General features: G+C 38.3%; 1 protein-coding gene across 2 annotated transcripts in view; it reads right to left on the bottom strand.

Annotated features, from left to right (window-relative positions):
- The window catches only part of PRKX (protein kinase cAMP-dependent X-linked catalytic subunit), a 54963-nt gene extending 32054 nt beyond the window's left edge, over positions 1 to 22909 (bottom strand). Inside the window, exon 1 of one of the 2 annotated variants that reach the window (XM_064407766.1) lies at positions 22418 to 22909. In XM_064407766.1, the coding sequence (XP_064263836.1) occupies positions 22418 to 22601 (184 nt within the window). In that variant the 5' untranslated portion in view covers positions 22602 to 22909. The remainder of the gene's footprint in view (positions 1 to 22417) is intronic. The other variant, XM_064407765.1, reaches the window with a different exon arrangement.
- Positions 22910 to 23139: the final 230 nt, after the last annotated feature.

Here is a 23139-nt window from a genome sequence, read left to right as displayed (position 1 = left end):
ACAGCAAAACCTGGCAGGCTATTCCAGAATAGTGGCAAGGCTCTAATCTACAAAGCCTCTGGGAAAACCAGACGACCACACAGACAGGCGAGAACAGAGAACCTCCCTAACCAGTTTTATTGCTGAACTGATCCCAGGCAGTCTATTTTCAAACATCTTTAGTACACTTGCAAGCAACTATGAAAATCAAGACAATACAGACTGAGAAGCCATCTAACACTTGTTTTCACACATCTCCTCTCAAAATACGCATTTTCTCCCCATCAAGTCTTCTCAGAAAATCCATTAGGCCTGCATTAGCCGGCAGTACCTACACACCCACCACTCTTCCATGGGACTAACTGCTATGCCTTTTTATTGTTGTTGGGTTTTTTTTATGCTTAGCCAGTCTTCAAATAACCAGATAAAATTTGCATAAATAAACTACTGCAATTAAAAATCTCACTTTAGTCCCACTTATGTTTATTTCATATTTGGCTCAAACCATGAGAGCTCGAGGGACATCGTACCATTCTGGATTAGGCCTGGGATCTATCAAGTACTATCCTGCTGAAGGAAGAGCAATGGCTTCATACACTCCCTACATACCCCTACCTGTTTAATTTAGTACATGTTATCAGAGTTTCAGTGTAAAACAAAGCACCTCTATGATAAAATCACACCTCAAGAAAACAGTTGTTCTTTCCAAGTCTGAAGGCAGAGTTGTATTTTATTTGCACAGGCCCTTTCTCCCTGCTAAGGCATATGTAAGCAAAGGTCTCTGGCCATCAGTAACAACAGCAACAAGAAGAGTGCCTGCATTCAGGATTTTCAGGACTAAATGGGCAAACAGAATAAAATATGCAAAATGCTAACCACTAATCCAGTATAATCTGTTTACAACAGAAACAATAAAATTCTTGGGTCCCATTGCAAATTCTATGTGGTTGCAGAGCTTGAAGGAATGCCTGCAATCTTCTCCATTAGGTAACCTTCTCAGGTTAAACACAAAGACATGAAGCCAGAATCTGCAGAGGACCAACTTGGCCTGTGTATAAAATATATACAAGTAGGGTATTTTCAGTCTTAAAAAACAAGCTGGATTCCCTAATACCATTCAAAAACACCATAGCCAGTTTCCATTCTGCTCTCTTTGAAGCCTGTCATAAAAGAATAAAGAATGTGGGAACATTTCTGATGCAATTTCTTATACTTTTGATGCTAGGTAAACCAATCCTGCAACTTTTGATCAGCTAAAACAATTTAGTGAGTAGTCATGTAGTGACTATTTTGCTGTTTATGGAGATGGCTAATTTAACACTTAGATTGCCTTTTTATTTGTCCCCATTAATTAGACACAGCTGTTTCAGCTTCCCATCCTTTTAATCCCCAGCTCTTTCTTAAAACCAAGTTTGCCTTGCTCAGATAGATACCATCTGTTTTAATGAAGAATAAACTAGGTCATGTGAGCTCTGTGACCCCAGGGGCTGCTTTCTGAATCCCAGAAGGATTGGCCCTGACTTCAACAGATGCCCTCAAAAATCATCAGATGCATTCACTTTTATTTACAATTAGAAGAAACATTTCCTACTGTGACACATATTAGTCTGATAGCCACAAGCACAACAGACATTATTCTGTTTAATATCAGAGATTAACTAAGTGATATGTATCAGACTGCAAACGAACTATTGAATGCCAAATTTTGTCTGCCATTTAATCACTGTCTTATTTTGGGATGGAACTTCAACAGCCTAGACTAGGAGATGGGGGCTGTCAACAGTTCTTGACAAAGTGGAAAAGTGGCACAGCAAAGAAAAACCAGCCTGCTGAAACAGACTGGTAATCAGAAGATTAACAGCTGGGAGAATGATTTAAGGAAACCACAAGGCACAAGCAACTGTGGGCTTCTACAACAAAATATGTGGTTGGCACACAAATAGGGCAACTCAAAATGAGGATGATGATGATCATTTTGGACATCACAGCAGCCAAGTTTAGATTTTTATTAATGTGTCAACCCATAAACCAATGTCACTGAAAATGCCAAATTCAGTGTCTTCACTGTTCTGCAAGCCAGCTGTGGATTGTTCACTGTAAATCTCGGATCACTGCATTTACAGATCTGCATTACTCTAGAGGGGTCCAATCTTACACTGAAAAACATATCAGAGAAATAACAAGAGGTTAGAGGAGGTTTTATAGGGTGCCATTTTATGTCATATTGCTAAATCAACAAAAGAAATGCCAGATAAAAATTTTTGTAAAGCTTTTTTTGTATCCTTCAAAGATATACACTGAAATCAGACAGTCTGATTAAGACCTTAACAGCATAGAAAACAGGAATGCATGTGTAGTGTTCACCATGGACAGTCCAGCCAGACGAGCTTGTTTCTACGCTTTTTATTCATCCATTGTGCTATGATTCCATTTCCACTCAGCACCCCTTGAAGAGAGAAAATTACTTTCTGTTTAGCAATAACGTGAGAGAGTACACAGCAAGAACTATGCCCATCATACTCCAGGCAAGATCACTGGATTACCTGCTCCACAAATTTTATTGGCACTAGCATACCACTGGTTTTCTCTTCTGTTTTGTATGATAGCCACACCCATTGTCAAACCAACTGAAAGCTCAATATCATTAATTCTTTATCCCAGCTCAGTTGAACTTAAAAAGAAAATAGTAATGCATGTTCAAAGTACAGCCTACCTTTTGACTCAAAGAGGATGCTACAAAAAACTTCCAAAGATCCCAAAGACCTGGCAATTTTTAGGCTCCTTCTTACTTGGTATACAAGGAGCCTGTAACAATACACCACTAAAACTACATTTAGCCACATTTTACATTCAGTATAGTCTCTTTTCAATTTCACACAAGATTCAGTATGCCAGAGAATACCAATAAGTTGGGTCAACTACTCTTGTTGTTGACCACTCATTTAAATCTTACTGAACTACCATCCTTAAGAACGAAGGACATGGGAATCATCACGCTAATTAACACCCATCAGTTAAGTTTCCTGTTTTTCCACATACTTCAGGGACATATTTCTGATTTCCAGAAAGTGCCAATCAACTGAACATCAATGACGCAAGTTACTCTGTAATTTCAGGTTTTTGATTTTTTTTTGCTTACAAATTATTATCTCTCTACAAAAATATTGTAAATATCAGGGTGCCCTTAAGCAAAACATGCAGAATTCTTGAACGTTTCCTCTGTCTCTTTATTCTTCCTTTTTTAATTTATTTTGAAATACAGGAGACCAATAAATAAATGAAACCAGAAAGTAACCAGATTGCTGGTTATGACAGCCATAAATCCTCTCAATTTCTAAACAGCTTTTAGAACACTGATTATAAATGCATCTCCCTTCTCAAAACTTTTAATAGCCACAATCTTCAGAACAATTATAATAAAATTAATATTTCCCTACTTGGTTCTTCAATTGTATTTTCGCACCTTGTTCTATAAAGACTTCCACAGCCCGCAATTCGTGACATTGACCAAAACCAAAAAGAACATTGACAAAAAGAAGATGAACAGATGAGAGGATGATAAAGCTTTTCTTCCATAGTGAAAGTAGGACATTGCAAAATCATTCTTTCTCCTACTTTTACCTATTTAAATATTACACTTGAAGTACAGATAGATCACAACTTCAAAAGCGGGTTTTTTAATAAAAATTGCTCAAATAGAAACCTTTAATGATGAACTCCTTTTTCACCTAGAAACTAAGTTTTATACTACTTCCTCAACTAAATTAGGAGGCCTCTTCAGACAGCTTATTTTAAATGATACCAAACACTTGCTAGTAGTGAAGCTTATCTGGAATGTAAAAAGTTGTAACATTCAAATCCTATTGACAGAATTGATTCTTTCAGGTAGGGAGAGGTTAAAATAAGCACATAAACTACTTCCTGGAAGGTAAATATAAAAGGGAAGAATTTTTAACCTACTGGTTCCTTTCCAAAGAATTTCTCAAGCAACAAAAGCCAGGTATGCAAACCCGACACCTAGCCTCCTGTACATTAACTAATGCTCAAAATTCTCATCAAGTTTTGAGTAATTCAGGACTCTTTCTAAATAAATGTGTTCAAAGTGGATCTTTTTGACTGGTGTTAATTATCTTCAAGTGTTTAAACCCACTATGAAACAGCTTCTTTAAAATGAAAGCTAACACAAACAGAAATTTAGCACAAAAGTTACTATATTTAATTCAAGTGTGTTACACTTCTAGTTACCACAAACAATGAGATACAAAATAACCAAGATTCAAGCAAAAAGAAGGAAAACCAACAAGATGAGTAAAGTACTACGCCAGGTATCATAAAACCCCAAATTCCAGTCTAAAAGATTTGTCTTGATTGTTTAAAAGAAGAAATACAAAATGTTATGACAAACATTTTCCAATACAATCCAAAGTAATGAATCCTGATCTTTCTTCAGATACTCTTTGATTTTGTGTCTGTGAATAGACGTGAGTTGTGAATACACAGCTCTTGCTTCTTGAGCTGGGATTAAGTAGTACACTCAGTATTTTGAAGTGGATGTCCCAGAACCAGCCTAAACCAAAGGGCTTCAAATTTTATACAAGGATGCATGACTTTCAGTTTACCTCTGGTAGTACATAAAGAATCAATTCAAGCAAATCATTAACACACCACTTCCATGTATTCTGTCCAGTTAATGAGAAGTGTTTCTCAGTGATTTTTTTTTCCCCTCCCAAAAAAGTAGGAAAAAAAACCAACCACCAAACCTAAGCAGGGACATCTCATATTGGGGAAAAAAAAAAAAAGCCACTCTGTTTCGAAGTTTTATTCTCATAATCAAAATTTTACCCACAGGACAGTAAAGCTCTCTCTCATCATTTATCAGCACTTCTATCTTCACCTTCAATTTCCCTGGTGACAGGAAGTATTTACACAACTGTTTTGGCTGGTTGCTTTACTCAAATTCAGACTGAAGAAATTTAGTTCCTTATCCACAAAAAACACCAAAAAACAAACACCAAAAAAACCAAACCTGCAAAACAAAAAAATCAACCAAAGCTAAACAAATTGCCATGTCACAGCAATGACAAGTTTTAGTAGACCAAAATCCTTTTCAGGTAACATCCATTAAGGTCTTCCAAGTTTAAAACAGCACCTCTGTAGGACATACATGACTTGGTACTTGAAATATTGTTCCAACGTTTTTTTGCTCTTTCAGTTGCTACAGCTGAACTTATGAGGTCACATATATCACCACCAAACAATTAGACACATCATCATTGTAAGCTTACAATTACACCCAAAGAAAAAAGAAAACCTTAAAATAAAACTGGCCAGCCAAACAACTACAACACACAGCTCAAAGCTCATGTTTTCATCCCAGAAAAATAAGTAAAAAATAAAATTTTGATGACTAAGAAGCAAATGTAATAATGTAATGTTAACCAATTAACCAATGTTAACCAATGTAATAATCCCTAAAGGATTTAAAAGCACTTAGTTGCAAAGAAGTTCATGCTACATAGTCTAATAAAAACCAAATCATGCAACAGCAGATCAAAACTTTAACAGCAGCCCCAATAGGGGTACTGGATATCTGATCAGCAACCTTTGTTTCCAACACAGAAATTTGTCTCTACATACTTGTATGATTTTACATCATCATCATCTGTTGGTTTGTCCTGTAACTCATCTTTTCCTAAACAGTTACTTGCTGCAAGTCAGTCCCATGTTAATGCAAAGAAAGCATGAGCTTAATACCCTTGACAGTGTCCTTTTAAAAAGCAAACAATAAAGTCTTGTGAAGTACAAAGGTTTATTATTGCTGACCCAAGGTAATAAAAGCCACATTGTTTGTACTTGACCGATTTCCTCCTTCACCAGTGCTGGACAGAAGCCTTTGAGGAACTAGTACCTCTTAATACATTCCTTTCAATTACATTTCACTTGCATCTTCACTGAAAGCAGCACTAAATCAGACAGAAATTAAGAGGAGGTATTCCACACAGTGCACAAAACCAGTATTTTTAAACACTTTTCAAACAGATTGTCTATTACTTAGTATGCACTACAGTGATTGTAAAGTAGAAGACTCAAATTATGTTGAAAGATTCTGGTTGAAGACAGGTAAGACTTACACTTAGAAATTAATTTAAATGCACTCAAGACATTTTAGTTCTCTCACATGTTTCAGGAAATGAGTAAATAGGCAATTAATAGAAAAGTGTTCCCAGATTACCTATTCCCTGCTATTTTCTGTGTTACCACACAATTAAACACAGAAGGCCCTAGTCCAGAAGCACACGTGAGCACACATATACCAGCACAACTGAGAAAGCTGGCAAGGCCACGCTGAATACTTGATACACTAATATTCAGAAAGCAAATGAAATCAAAGCTCAGCAGTGGCCAACAGATACTTTTCATTATTTTTTTCCAATCAAACTTTTCACATTCATTTTTAAATTTTAAACTGACCTAGAGCTAACTCAGGATATGGAAAAACAAAGCAAGCAAAACCTCTGGGCATTCCCACAGAAGACAAAGCCTGACCACTGAGTAGTAGTTAAAGACTTCAAGGCATCAGAAAGTTCAGTCTTCACATTATATGTTAAAACCTTAGGACTCGTATTTTTGAAAACTAGAGTAAAACTTCCACTTTCAAAGATAGATTACCACAAAGCACCATGTAGCTCATACCATCTTCATGGCTGGACATTAAAAGACACAGTAAGTGTATGCTTTGAAAGAAATACCATTATTCTTGGCCTGTTCCGATTTATGGTAGGAACTTACAAAAACCCTGTACAACACAATAAAATTAAAGTAGCAAAGTTGCAGGCTAAGAGTATGCAAGCTGTTATTATACCCAAATACAAGGTGAGAGACACAATTTCTCCCATCTTTTAGGCCAAGAATCAACAGTATCCACAGACACCCAGAAGTCTTCACTTCCTGCAACAGCTTAACTTTGGACCAGCCAAGTGGAATTCCCTGCAAATTAACAGAGGAGAAAAAAGGCACTTCTGTATTCAAAAGAGTGGTTTTGCACATCAAATTTATGAACACAGAAGTACCTCTGTTGACTCTACACACATAAGTTTGATAGTTGTTTACAGTGCATAGGTCTACCCTCAGACAGAAGAGACCACTGCAAAGTTATATGGCCTGACAAGTGCATGACACTTATCAGGGCATAGAAACTACTGGAACAGAAGATGCTAATGTGTGTAAGGAAGTATATAAATTTGTGAGGCTTGAAAGAATTGTTGGCAATCCACTGAATTCTTCAGGCTCCATGTCATGAAACCTACGCCAAATGATATCACAGCATACACCACATCTTATGTTGAGACAGCCACAACACACAGAGTATCATCATGGCATTTCAGAAGGCTCCAACACATACAGAGCAACACCACACCACTTCAGAAGGCTTCAAGAATCTGCCCTTCTTTTTCTTTAGCCCAACCTTTTATACCCTCATTGTTCATGCATTGCACCTGTGTGCCCTCTGTTCCCTTTGGTGGTTGTCAGTGCCCCTGGGCACTCCATGGCTCATTGCTGTCAATGTTTCCATGTTTCATTGCTGTCAATGCTGCTCACAGCTGTGCCCACTGGGGATGAGGCTCGGCCACAGCCCCACTGCCAGTCACCACAAACTGTGTGCCTACAAAATGATACTGCTTTATTATCCTCAGCACCCTCACCTAACTTACTGACCCAGTGTCACAAATGTGGTGACATGATGTCAGCTCATTCATCTGACATTTTTTTTCAAAATATTGATATAGTTTAACACTGCACACAGGAAAGGATACTGTGTGTACAAATAATCATGGCTCAAACCACATCAATTTGCAAGCTGAAATTTATCTCTGTAGTCTGTAATTTTACAAGTTATTCAAGTTTATATAGCACAATAGTCTTAGAAGGTATTTAAAACCTTACTCACACTTGAGCTATTATACTGACAGAGAAAAATATTTCTGATATAACTATGACATTTTCTAAAAAATCTATTTTGTTAGATCTTTGTTTTGAATGGATTGTAGTGAGTACTAGAGATTTTATTATAATATGCACAAATGACTCAGCATTGTAACCACAGCAAAAGGAAAGCCTTTACAAAAGACTCAAATAATTCCTTTGCATCTACAAGTTATGAACAGCTGCAGTACCATTACAACCCTGCACTCTATCTTCTGAAATTTTACAAAACAAACTACAAGCCCACAAAAATTTTCTCCTAAAACACTATCTCTGCTGGAAGAAGCACTGCAAATATATTTTTATTTGGTTAAAGGTTAATACACTGAGAACTCATGAGTGGAACAAAATATTCTTCAAAGGGAATGCTTTGTTTATATTCAGAAGGCAGTATCAACTGATATTCCTAAGAGACTACAGAATAACAATACCTTAGGTATCTGGAATTTACCTCATGTGTTCCATTACCTTTCCAAATTCTCACATAGTATACCTTACAAAAATTAGTGTAACTCTGTACAAGATAAGGTGATGAAATCACTATTGTGTGACACTAGAATGAATATCACCATATTCTCCACATAAAGACCCATTATCTAAAAAAGAGGAAGCAAGTCTAGAATATCCAAATAAAGTTGTATTTGATATGGAACTGGAACAAAAGCCTTAACACAAAGATTACGTTTCAAAATCCCAGTCTCCAAACTGCGTTCTCAAATATCAATTTAACATATTGGAAAAAATCTTGATAGTACCCAAGAATTACACTACTAATGGAATTAAAGACTGAAAATATCACTTGCATTAATACCTAATGTTACTGAAGACATGGCAATGTCAATTTAACATTTAAATACTCTATCAGAAAACGACCATGATCTGAATTTTTCATGGTATTCAGGGTTGTATGGACCAGTCACTATTTTTTCTTTACAGTGCAGAAAAATAAGGCTATACTTAAATTCTGTTCTAACTTCATATCAGCCAGCTATGTGACTGAAACACAGAATGGATGTAGTAGTTTTTTTTGCTTTTACTACGCAGCTCCTTAATAGGAAAGAAAAGCCACTCTACCAAGCTCTCACAGTTTCATCTTCCCCCGAGTTTTATGCACACACTTTCCATTCCTTCCCGTATCAAAACTGGGATCCAATCTCTCTCAGTTATTATACCTCTCAATATCATGCCCAAGGAAACTCATCCAAATCAACAAATAAGACTTTAAATAGAATACTGTACGTAATTGACATTATTTAAATGGACCAGGAAGAGAACTTTTGAGAATTTATGAAAAAGTACACTGACACAAACTACAAGTGAATTCCTTTCATAAAACAACCCTGACTTTCCAAATGGCTCTTAAGAAACTAACTCTAAAAGAAAAAGGAAATCAAGTCAATATCAGAGTAAGTTTTAGAGGCTATGGCATATATTGTAACAATATCATTAATTTTGGAGCAATAAAGAAAGATATTTTGGCTGATAACCTGATGCCATTTCTGTGCTGGACACTGTTTCTGTACAATCCTTCCTTTTGTATTTCTTTAAGCATGACATCATCTGAGATCCAATATTTATTTTTTATAAAATTGTATTAAACACAGTTTGCAAATTTCATACATCTGAAGGGACAGGTGGAAAGATGTAATATGTCACAAACAGGCAAGGAGAGAAGTGAACTCCCTACAGAATACATTTTTTTTCCATGCAAAAGGATGACATACAAGATTATAGAATAAAGCCCATATGCAATGACTAGCTGCCCTGAACAAATACATTTAAGGAATAAATATATGTGATTAATAAAGAATTTACCAGATTTGAAATTATTAACAAAAAATGCATGCTTGCAACCCTGAACATCAACCACATCTTGGGTTTGCATCACAAACAGTGTGGGTGAGCAGGTCAAGGGAGGGGATTCTGCCTCTCTAGTCTGCTCTGCTAAGAGCCCACTTGAGTAGCATACCCAGGTCTGGGGTTCTCAGCAAAAGGAAGACACAGACCTGTTACAATGGTTCCAAAGGAGGGACACAAAGGTCAGGAGAGGGCTGGAGCACCTCTCCTGTGAAGACAGACTGAGACAGCTGGGTTGCTCAGCCTGGAGAAAGCAAGGATCAGGGGACAACTTATTGAGCCTTTCTGGCAGTTAAAGAGGGCTTAAAACCCCCAAAATAAAACACTACTTTTTACCTGGGCAGACAGTGACAGGACAAGGGAGAATGACTTCAAACTGAAAGAGAGTAGGTCTAGGCCAGATGTTAGGTTAGATTACTCAGGCTGCCCAGAGAAGATCTGGATGCCTCATCCCTGGAAGTGTTTGAGGCCAGCTCGTATGGGGCTTTCAGCAACCTAGAGGAAGAAACCTGCTCAGAGCAGAGAAGCTGGAACTAGATGGTCTTTAAGGTCCCTTTCAACCATTTCAAAGCATTCTCTGATTTTATGACTACTCAAACCTTGAAAATAAAACCAAGTTCACTTTTTCCCTAAGAATCAACATTTCCTTTCAGATTTTTTGTTATTTCACTCTGCTATTTCACTCTTCATCCTATGTATGTCTTCATCATACATCGAATTTCTCATGTAACAGACATACACACATGCACCCATTAACCAAAACTCAGGTTAATTTATTCTGCTGTTTACCACCGTAGTTGCTTCTTACTTCTACCCTCTAAAATTCTCTCACTCCATAAAACCTCAGAATTACCTGCACCTAGTCTGATACACTTAAAAACAAGACCACAGTCAGTAGTAAAGGAAGTAATAAATAGCAAATCCAACACCACTTTGATAGGATAGATTAAATTACAGCTAACTGAATTAATGAGCTACAGTTCACACGCCAGGAGTACTTGATGTGCCCTTTGTACACTGTGTTTCTCCAAAATAGAAACATCATTGCTGAGGGTCACTCACTACTATAGCTGACACAGTACACAGCTCAACAGAAATGTATTTGTTTTCAATTTAAAGAACAAACAGTTCAATAATTTGCAATTCAGAATCCACATTTAAGGAAACAGTACACAAGCTCAAAGCTGCTAAACTTAGAAGGCAGGGACAAATTTAAGATCAGAAATAACCACGAAACCAATCTGTCTGGGCCTGCTCATCAGCTCACTTAAATCAACAGTAACTGAAAGCTACTGGTAATCTAATGGTTATTATATTATTATACATTAGCACTTTTTACAAAAGGTGAAGCATGTTAAGTTTTCAGTAGCAAAGCTAAAAGGCATATTTCTTCCCTGAAGACAGATGAAATAGCCAAACAAGAAAAATTATTGGGCATATTAGGTATTTACTATTACTGAAACTTGTTTCAGATGCTCGCAGATTTCTGAGGAACAAGTCTCAGAAGACAAAACAGACTGCTGAAATTATTGTGTCATATATATGAGGTCCTCATACATCACTAATGGAAGAAGAAAGTAGCACTGCACTGTATAAAATCCACCTCCTCACAAGGTAGCAGAAGAAAGCTCTGACAATGACTAATAAAATTTCATACTTCTTGACATAAAACCTAAATGTTATCTGTTGTAGGGCAGTACACAAGCTAAGTATAATCAATGCTTAAAGAGTCCCTAAGCACCTGTTTTCACTATAGTGCCATTTTGAGTCAAGTTTATTTTCAGTCTTTAAAATGAGGTCTGTGTACAAGACACAAAATTCCTTAGAGATGACTGTACTTTATGGCAAATTATTCAAGTTTCCACACTTCCCCTCCCCCCCCCAAAAAAAAATTGTCTCCTTATAAAACTATGCTGTGAAAGGCTCTCCAAAGCAAAGTGATCAAACACAGCATGGCTTTTCTCCTTCTCTTTGCTCCTCCTTCCCTCATGTGGCCTTGCATTTCTACGTGGCTTTTTTTTTCTTGTCCTATTATTAGAACAATTGTTTAATTCTATGTCATCATTCATATTTCAGAGAAGCAAAGGAGGCTAAGCAACAAAGTTGTGCTTGTTCTCAAACAATGTAACTCTTAACATTTCTATCAAAAATGAAAGCCCAGTATTACCAAATGAATCGGACTAGAAATCTCAACTACCATGGGAGGACCTGGAGTTCTGAATCTCTCCATAGGTATTACACCCAGCTGCCAACAGGAGATTTTCCCCCCTTGTACAAATATTTTAAATGCCAAAACATACAAAGATTAGAGAGAGGTTTATCAATATGTTTTATTACAGGACATAAACTGTCCATATTTCATGCAGGAGTGCCCAACTTGACCATATCAGATAATCCATAAAAAAAGCACCATAGCTCATTTCCACATGAATAGATGACACTGCACGCCCAGTATTACCAAGCAAAAAACTACACATTTAGACACACTTATCAAATCAAGAACTAGTGACATCATTTTCTTCACTTACAATCATATAGAACACCCAGCTGTATTCCTAGTTACACTTGCACTCAGTTCTACTGGTTTTGTTCTGAAAAGAAGACATTATCCAAGAAATACAAACCTAAACAAAATATAAGTGTCTCAAAACAGCATTTAGGCCCCTTATCCCTTCTTTTTTCAACTTCATTTTTAGTAGGAACTCCAACACTCTACGTACCAAAGGTATAGGCTCAGATATGCATTCATCTCCACAGCCTGCCAACCTTCTCTTATTATTAATTTATTTTGTTAAGTCCCCATTTCACCAAGAACCCTCTTTTTAAAAATACAACTAGCAACCACACAAAGTCAGTAAAATTCTAAAAGAATATTTAATACAGAAGTGTAAACCCTTGTCTTCAAATACTATGCCAAAGCATTTCAACTGCAATTCAAAGACAAAATTATCTATATTGCACGCTTTTATCACCCAGGTACACTCATGGGAAACTCTTAAAGCTGAGTGAAAGAGACAGACACTAAGCTATGAAATTGATAACTACGAAACCAACTCCAGCCTTATCCTTAAGTTAGCTGAGTTTACCTGCAAACCTGTCAGGATAAAAAAAAAGACAAAAAAAAGACCACTTGCTGAGACACTGGTTAATTAGTCACAAAACCAGTTGTCTTCCTCATTTATCATTTCACAGCATGGCCTCTCTACTTACAATTACCGTGTATTGCAAGCTCTTCTCGAAAAATCAAGAATTCACTGATAAGAAACATCACTTGCAGACAGCAAAATCATACGTATTTCATGTTCAAAAGTATTTTTAAAAAACTGTTTTCACATAATTATGCCAAATAAAACAAACCAGGCTGTACTCTGTATAGTCCTCAACCAAGAGTAGTCTAGGAACACTGAAAAATTTAGTTCTGCCTAAGAATGAAGGCAGCAAAAAAATTATCACCATTGCCACCAAAATAAATCTTTTGCCTTACAGTAAGTCAAGTGTTGCAGATAAAGAGTTAAGATAAATCTAGAAACTCTTCATTTATCAGAACAAAGAATACAATTTATTAAAATACTTAAAATTCATATATGCAATAAGCTTTACAGCATCAGGACTGGATGTGTCCCAATTTATATCTACTTTTCAACTGATGAATGTATAAATCCAGAATGAATGTGTAAAACTGAAATGAAAAAAAAATAATTTAAAAACTCTTTCCCCTCCCCAGCTCGTAAGAAATATATCTTGCACCAACTTTTATGGGTTTTCTTCATATTCTTTCCAATTCTCTTCCCAGTTACTTTTGTTTTTCCTTCTAATGGCTCTGTCTTGTAGGACACACTCTTTCTCACAGGTTCTCCCTAGCTGGCATTTGCAGCAGAAAAACAACCAGAACAAAACAAACCCAAATTTAATCAAGAAAAACTTTCCATAAACAAATCCAAGGACCATAGCTACTCACTGTAAAAAAATACTAGAAGAGATGTAGGAAAGCTTTCAAGCAAAATAATTTGAATAAAGGTGCAATACTGGGAAAATTTTAGAAATGCTTTTTAAATTTATTATAACCCACATTCCAATATTTCCAAATATATGAAAAAATTGACAATTTCTACAAATATGGGAATTAAACTGTGTTGGTTACTAAAAAGGGAGGAAGAAAAATGTTGCTACTTCATCACAAATTCTAAATTCACCACTTCTGAGTGTGAAAACTGGGTGGCTTAAATAAAGACATACCACCAGTCTTTAAAGGCCTTTGAAAGTCACAGAAGTGAGGGAGAATTTAATGGCCTCAGAACACAAACTCAACATAGTGACATGCAACCTGAAAAATTTTCATGAAAGAACAACAAGAATCCCAGTTTAGAAACAGACTGACCACCATGGTCCTCACTGTTTGTTCTCCAGGGACAGACAAGTTACCTACTAATTTTCCTGAAAACAAACAAAAACTTTACAATGCATACTCTGAAGTTACTTTTGGCAGGCCACACAAATTAAAACTGTACAGGCTATCATCTCCTGCACCCAAGAGCTGTAGGAAGCCTCTCCAAGCTAGGAGGGAAGAGCTCTGAGGCTAGAAGTCTGTCATCAGTTTGGGGCAGGTGGCACAGAGTGTCTGCTATTATAGCACCCAGAAGTTCAATATGAACACAGTCAGTCACCAGCCCCTCCATTTTTATATCTGCCATACACAGAGCTATTACAGTGCATCCTCATTAGCAGACCAGCAAAGTAAAAATCTTACACCCAGTTTAGCCTGTTTTTGGAAGAGTCAGTGGAGGGACAGTTCCCTTAACATCTACCTAAAGCATTTCAGAGCATTTAATTTACTGACTGGCGTAATACCTGAGGGGCATAAAAAGCAGTACTAACTAGACATTTTGTTTCCATGCAGAGAACACCCTGCACCTTCAACAATAATGGCAGAGTCATTACTATTAATATTTCAAATTGCTCTGAGTCACCATATTCCCCTAAACAAACATAATACTTTAACAAATACCAAGAACGCTCTGTAAGAAGCTACATTTTAGCAAAGAACAATTCCAAAACTCTCAAAAAACACAGCATAATGGACAACTCAAACTGTCATTTTACACGATTTTGGTAATCAGCCCTTACCACCCTGGAAGGAATCATGAAATGAAGAAAGAGACAAACAAGATATCAACCAAACAGAAAACAAAACAAAAAAATCCCAAACCTTGGCACCTTGACCTCTTGTATTAGACAATGTCAGAGGTTCTATAATCACATTTTCCAGGTAAAATAATTTACTGCATTTTAGATTTAATGCTTTTAAAAATATGCCTTAGACAACATCAAGATTACATACAAAAAACACACACAGGTTACAACTGCTGATAATTGTTTATAATATATAGCTCTTCTGCTTTGAGTTCCTTTTCTCCAGCACTCCGATAAATACAAAATATAAATAATTACACCTGAATATACAAATTGCATACTAGAATCAAATTAACAAATAATAGGTACATGATCTTTCATGCAAAATCAGCTCAGAACAATCACTTGAGGAAGTACAAAATATACCAGCTTAAAAATTAAATAAAAAACACACTCCTGCATACTGTAGGTACTGTATGAATAGTTTCTAGAAACAAAGATCTGGTGTGATAGCCATTAAGAAGCCCAAATATGCTGACAGAAGATGAGCAGAATAATTACATATTCTCACTCTATCAAGATGCAGGATAGTAGAACTTAAAATTTATGAGTTTGTGTAAAGTTAAATATATATACATATTTACATATACATATATCCAATATAGAAATCTGTAGGTGATACTCAAACCAAATATCCAGGAAAGAAACAAGAGCAAAGATTTCACATAAAAATTCATCTCTTGATATACAGACAAGATAGCTGGTTGGCATAAGGACTATAAAATACTCTCCCTAACAAATAAAGAGTCACAAGAGTAGAAAATCAGATACTTTGGGAATGGTTCCACTGACCAGATCAACCCAGCAGAAAAGTCTCACATTGCATTCTCTCATCATCATCAGTAGCATACAGAAATAGGTTGTACCATACAGTTCAGTGACATGAAAAAGATGTTTCCTTCACTTGTATTTAATGTGCCTCAGTTATCAATAAATAAAACACACACACGTGATTTGTCTGATTTGAAACAGATCGAAGTAGACCAATTGATTGCCTGAAGAAAAAAGACAACACATTTACACAGAAGTTACAATCAATCAACAGACCAGCTAGCAACTGCTTCAAGCTGGGATGTGAGTGAAGAAACTGGCCAGAAGAATAAGAGCAGCCAAGTGGAAAGCTTTCGTGACCAAATTCTATAGATCACCATCTTTGATCCACTCCAGTATTAAAAATAAGGATTAAAAAAATCTGTATTTCATACAAGAAACTGAACTAGTGCCCTAATGTGAAGTGCAAACGGTGCAGTTGACAAACTGAATATTATTATCAAAGAATGTTGTATCATATATTTCTCCCTTCTTTATTTTTAAAAAAAAAAGAAATCAACACTTGTTCAGTCATTTAAAAGTCAGTCTTTCTATGGGAAAGCAGAAATAGTCTAATTTAGAGAACTGTTCTACCCTAAATATCCCAGGCACACACTAACACACAGTACTCAGCAAAATTTTACGTACCAGTTTGAAGCTGGTAAAAAACCCTCTAAAATATTGCAGAGTTAAAAGGATGATTTCCCAAGTAAACAAAACATGTCAAATTACTGCTGAGCAGTACAAGCTAATACTGAAAATGTTTTACACTGGTAAGAGTTAACAGTAGGGGAATTACACTGAGCTAAATAATTTGGTTAAAAACAGCTTATGCCCAGACAAGACCTTGGAAGGTAAAAACAGTTTCTTATCTTTACTTTATAAAAAAATCACTCTTCATTGCTGTATCCACCTCTATGTCTGTCATAATAAACAAAATCATATATAAATTTCACCACACTTGACTTTTTTTTTTTTCTAGTTACACTATCACCCTTAAAAGTGGACCAAACCAGGATTAAACACACTTTGGGAAGGGATTTGTTTTGCTAAGTTTTCAATACAAAATGTCAACACAGTCAACTCCAAAAGGCTGCTCTCTTTGTCCTCTACAAACAGTCCAGACATGCATGCTCAAGAAACTAAACATAGAAAAAACTGAGTCAAGCCCTAAGAGCCTACATGCTTTCAACCCCTAGTACTTTAAAAGTTTCTGTTTCTTCCCACTGAAAAAGGGAAAAGAAAAAAAACAGTTAAAATCTCCATTTCTCTGCAGGTTTCTTATCTCCTTCAGTTTGGGCTAAGAAAATGCTTAACAGAGAAATTTTTCCAAAGTATTTTCACCTGGCACATCAGGGTTTTTTTAAGTGTAAACTTGGCAGAGGAAAAGTATGGTGTTAGGTGCTTTTTTGTGGTCAAGTTCTGCATGCTTATTTCTGATATATTAATACTAGTCGGGTTCCAGATTATTTGATTATTTGCATTGCAAAAAGCACTTCTGGGCATCTCTGGGCTATTTATAGGACTTTACAAATTACTTATCTTTAAGAAGCATACTTGAGTGTCGAAGCCTATTCTATAACACACTGTCAAATTCACAACATCAGAAAAAGAATACTGAATTTCTTTCTGAAATCAATTAAATATCTAAACTAGATTCAGACAAAAGAAACAGGTGACAGGCAAACACTAACAATTTACCTCAAGACTGACTTTAAACACTGAAGATAGAAAAGCAGAAATGTGAACTTTCAATTTTCACATGTTCAGACTTCTTCCATACACTCTCACTTTTCTGACCTCTCTGAAAGATAAAAGAGAATACTTGTTTCAATCCATTTTTTTCCATCCTAAAGAGAACAAGAAACTTATGGGAAAGAACCTGTTGCTGCCTAATCTACAATAAACATTATGGTATTGGAATTCACCTCAGCAGTGGGTAACAGGAAAAGCAAGGGAAGAAAGCTGAGTCACACACCTGGTCATTTCTCTCTACAACAGCAGCTATAATAATAATGATTTATTTTGGGACAAGTGTCATTTTGTGGGAGGGAAAAATGAAGTAAGAAATACAGAGAGTGAAAACAAAATCCAAGTCATTTAGCTTTATGACTAAAGCCTCAAAGATGTACAAACGTAATGGTGAATTCAGGTCACCATTACAGTCACAACATTCAGACCATGTTTTCTTTCAAAACTTGTGGTATTCAAGAACATTGCCAAGTAAAATCATGGATTATTATTTATCATCTCAGTATCAAGAAAATGTGACAAAACAGGGAAAAAATGCTCATACATGCCTTAGAAAATTTAAAATAGGTGACAACCTTGGTAGTGAAATCAAAAATAACACTTGGTAAGAAAGTGAACTAATTTAAGCCTCCAAGAAAAGGAAAAAAAGCCACCAGCATTCTTTTCATGTAAAGACCTTAGCCACTCTGGGGCACAAAAACCTTAGCCAATTCCCTGGCATTAGACTACAGCTGTGTACCTACTGTCATGCTGATACAATGCCACTTGAAATATATTTGGCTAGCATATTTTGTGTGTGAACATAGAGAAGTTAAGTATTTGAAAATATGTAGCACCTCATTTTTCCCATGAACTTTTTAAAATTTTCCCATGTGCATAAAAATGAAAATACTGGTATGCCCAATTTTTTATTCTGCATTTATTTAGTGCAAAGCACTTCATGGGAACAGTAGTTTAAAAGAATCTTTTTGCATAAAAATACTTCAATCAATTGAACAGATTCACAACTCTAAATTTACATTTACATAGAGTCTGCTATTGAATTGCACTTTGAAAAATGGATAAGAAACAGATCTCAAAGGAGAGAGGCAAGAAAAAAATTGTCATCTTTCTCCTCCTGGTGTTGTCTTCCTTCTCCCTTTCCCATCATCATGCATTTCAACTAGGAATGTAAAACTTTTTCTAACTTTACGTACCCAAAACTGGAAAAGTACCTTCTGATTTTCCTGCATTACTTATTCCAGTTTACCTGAATTACTTTTTCATTATGGCATAATGAAAAATTTAGCATCTCTATTTCAAGATACGTGTCAGGTGTCCAACTGCAGGCACTCTGGCTACTGGAAGTTTGCCCATATTAAATGCCCATCACAACAAAGGATGATTCAGAAACTATGCCATTAGTGTTCAGTCTCCCTCTTTCACTGACCAGACTTATAAGAAGTTTGAAATGGGTTCAGAAAAGCACAGGCCACGAACTTTGAATGAACATGGTGGCCAAAGCATATAAATTTTTTGTTTCTGTACAGCACAGAACTAAATCTTGGCACAATTGAGTACATAAATTCACTGAGATTCACAGAATATTTCAGCCTGGCCTGAACAGCAGTTTCTAAGTATGCTGAGCAAACATTTGTATTCCAACCTCCTTTGAAAGGAAAATTAATTCAAAACAAGATGAGGACAGCCAGGCACCTTCAATGGCTCCAGAGCAAGAGTGTTCAACTTTCATGCAAGGAGACTAGTTAAAAAACCCATATACTTCAAAGGTTCAAAGCCACATGTTCAACCCCTCAGGAAGTACCTTCAAAGAAATATTTTTCCTGTTTAACTTCTCTTAGTGCCAGAAACCAGTATGCACCCCAATCCTGTGCCATAATTTCACTTTATCAACTAAATATTAAAGCACTTCCCTCCAAAGCAAACCTGTAGCCCAGACTCAGCTCCAATTGCCTTTTAACAAAGAGCCCACAAACACCCAAACAAAGGTTGGGTCCTGGGATGTTTGGGGGAGACAAATGTCCTCTGAATCATTACACTAAATTGTACTTCCCTTTTGCTCTTCCCACCTTTACATGAAGTTCTTTGCCAAACCAGGCACAGCATCCCAACAGAAATCACAGAAACACAGATCACAGAAAATCCAGCCTGCATTATGGTGGTCAGGTTAGCAGAGAGATTTCAATCTTCTGAGACTACGGAGGAAACTTGAAACAGTAGTTGTTATATTCAAAGCAGGTATTGCGTTCAATTTTTTTTTTTACATGGATTTTATTCCACCCTGAGAGAGAAGCTGTATAAAGTCATGGATGACTGCAATCTAACAGACACCAACACAGCTCTGTTACCTTAAATATTAATCATAAACAGCTACAACAGCATGGAACTCACCTCCCTATTTTGACTTTCAACTTTCTCAAGTTGATAGTTTCCAACACCATAACTATTTCTAAGCCTGGGTATATCTATAAGCAACGATTCTAATAAAGGAGATACCAGAACTTCCTGTCATTTTTGGGTATTTCCCCTCCCATCCCCAAACATCTCCAATTATCTCAGACAGAGCACACAGCTTCCAAGAACATCAGCAGAAAGAAAATGGTTATCTTTATCAGAGCAGTCAAACAGCAGACTACTCTAAATTGCTGTAGTGAAACTGATGACATTAATGCCATTTATTTGTGCAGGGAGATCAAAATGGAGGATAAGGTAAAACTGACTTAAACCACTGCTAAAAAGAACTGTAATATACTCTTTCATTACACGTGATATAAAACTACAGAGTACTTAACTAACTGAATTTAAAAAGGTCTAAGCCAAGCAAAAAAGTTTCTCAAGCTAAAATACAAATCTACTCTACTACCCTGCAGTATTTTGCACTGATTTAACTTGCAGCCCATTTAAATCAGCTCTCCAAGCTTCATGTTAACAGGTGCACACAGAGCTGCCCAGCCTCAGGCAGACTTAGACCTGACTCAGATCCCCAACTAACGCGCTACAGAAGCATTAGTGGGGCACTGCATCTTTTATAAACTTGGCCACCCAGAGCAGGTATTCACGGGCTCAGTTTCAGTATCACTTTGAGGCTGCAACATTGCTTCCTAGTCAGGAGCAAGATGCACAGGCACGTCATAAGTTCATTTTTCAACCAACTTAAAATAAGACAGCTCAGTTTCTTTGACAAGGTAAGGCCTTATATATTTATCTGTGCACACTTTTACACCTTTCCAGTTTTATCTTTTTTATTTTCCCTACTAAATGCCTAATGACACAGTTCAAAAGAGATGCAGAGAATGGTCATCTTTTGAGACAGAGTTATTTGAGAAAAAAAGCTGGGGAAGACAGAGAATAAAAGGAGACTATGTATTCTGTCAGTGCTTTGACAGGCAGCTACCTACTCCTTTTACCTTTTATTTCTTTCTCTAAAACAAAAGTCAACAGGCAGTGTCTCACTTTTTTTAGGTCTCTCTTTAAATCCTGTGGAATCACAATTTTCCCTTTCCTTAGCCTCTGAAGAGCAGCTTAATGAACACTCTCAAAGGTTGACACCAGGATTATTTCCACATTTCTTCATTGGCCGCAGGGATATTTCCATGACTACTCTGTCTTCGTTAGAAATTACTATTTCTCTGCAATCTGTGTTTCACCCGAAATCTTAATCCTCAGTGATGACTACTGTATCCACATGGTCATGATGTAATGAAGAAAAGCAAGCACTTCTGGAGGGAAAGAAAACATTACAAACCTTTCAAGAAGTCTCTTAATAATCTCAAATAATTTATCAGTAAAATGTCTGCCCACATTTCAAACTGGAACATTATCTCAAAACACAATGCACTTCAAGAGAAGATAATGCTTTCTTCACTGACAACACTCCTGGGCCTTTCCAATTCCATGTTTAAAGCCATTAACTTCACTAAGAAAGGGTTTTTGGCTGAAGAGTTCAGGGGAAATTAAGATTTACATTACATTATTTACTGGAATAAATCTATCTAAAATAATTTCACAGTCCTATAATGAAAAAGTGAATAAAACTTTCATGTACTTGAACATACAAGCTTTCAAACCAGGTGCAAAAACATATGCAACTATCAGTATGTATACTCAAATGCAAAAGCACACATGAACACTATGAACATCACGGATGTCTGAAATGCCTATTTACCAGGCACATGCATTTACTCCGCAATGTCACCAATTACAGGCAGTTTTAGTAAGCGTGGTACTTGTGAGATGAGACCTTACCTTCTACCAAAATTCTACACACGCAAAGCATCTTTGCATCAATATTCAGGGCAACAGCGTGTCGGGGTTTGACATACACTCAGCTGCATTCGGTTAACCTGTTTGATCTCTTCCCTGGCCCGACAGCTAATTTAAATGATGAATTTTTTATCATGATGCAGGTAAATGAAGTTAAACCAGATAAACCAGGTTTTATACTAAAAGGTCTTTCAGCTTCAGCAGTGGCAGTACTCATCCCAGAGACAAGCCAAACCCAGGGCCGGGTGCAGGATTGCTCTGCAGCAGATGCCGCAGCCGGAGCCGGTGACACGGCAGCACGGGGGCCGTACAGTGCCCACAGCCTCCCGCAGCGCGTCCCCGTCAGCCGCCCACAGGCACCCAGAGCCACCGCAGGCACCCCAGCTGCCCTCACACCGGCCAGCGGCGGCGCGGCGGGAGAAAAGGGAGCGGAGCGGGAAGGGAGAGGCGGAAAGAACACAAAAAAGAGGGCGCTGGAGAAGGGGGCAGCCAGCTGTTCGGTGTTCGGGCACCTCCTCTCGCCGGCCGCGGTCGCAGACAGTCACCTCGGCAGCTCCTTTGTTCCCCTCCTCCCCGCACTCACCCACGGTGGCCAGGGTCTCCAGGTCCTCCAGCTTGTAGGCAGCGGGCTCGAGCGCGGCGGGCGAGCCGGGACCGGCGGGGCTGGGGGCCGGCACGGCAGGCTGAGGCGCGGCCACTCCCGCCGCCGCCGCCTCGCCGCCGCTCTTCGCCCCCATCTTGGCCTTGGCAGCGCTGAAGGCGTCCATGGGGCCGAGCGGGCGCCCCGCGGCCGCTCAGCGCATGGAGAAGGGCAGAAGGAAGAGGGAGGAGAGGGAGCGGCAGGGACGCAAAGTTTCAGTCTTCAGCAGGCGGGGTGGCTGCTCCCCAGGGCTGGAGCCCGCTGCCGCGTCTGAGGGGGCGCGCAGCCCTTCAGCATCGCGGCCACAAGCGCCGCGCCGCCCGCCGGTGCCCGCAGCAGGCAAGGACCGCCGCGCAGACAATGGCGAGGGTGCGCCCAGCCGCGCCACACGCGGGGCGGAGGGCGGGGTTTGCCGCTGCCGCTGCGGCACCGTCCCGCTGAGGGCTGGCGGGGCGGGGCCGGGCCGGGCCGGGGGAAGCGCGGCCCCGCCGCACGGCGGGAGCGCGGCTCTCGCCCCTCGCCGCGGGCACGGCCCGGAACCGTGTGACAGCCCTGGTGCTCTCCGCTTGTCCTTCCCCACCCTGCGTCCCGCCCGAGGGGCAGCGCGGCTCGGCGGCGGAAAACGGGGTGGAGGGAACTGCCGGCGGCTGCCGCGCCTGCCCCGC

This window comes from Passer domesticus, chromosome 2 (assembly GCF_036417665.1).
Source record: "Passer domesticus isolate bPasDom1 chromosome 2, bPasDom1.hap1, whole genome shotgun sequence".
Lineage (NCBI taxonomy): Eukaryota > Metazoa > Chordata > Aves > Passeriformes > Passeridae > Passer > Passer domesticus.
This window is presented reverse-complemented; position numbering and strand designations above follow the sequence as displayed.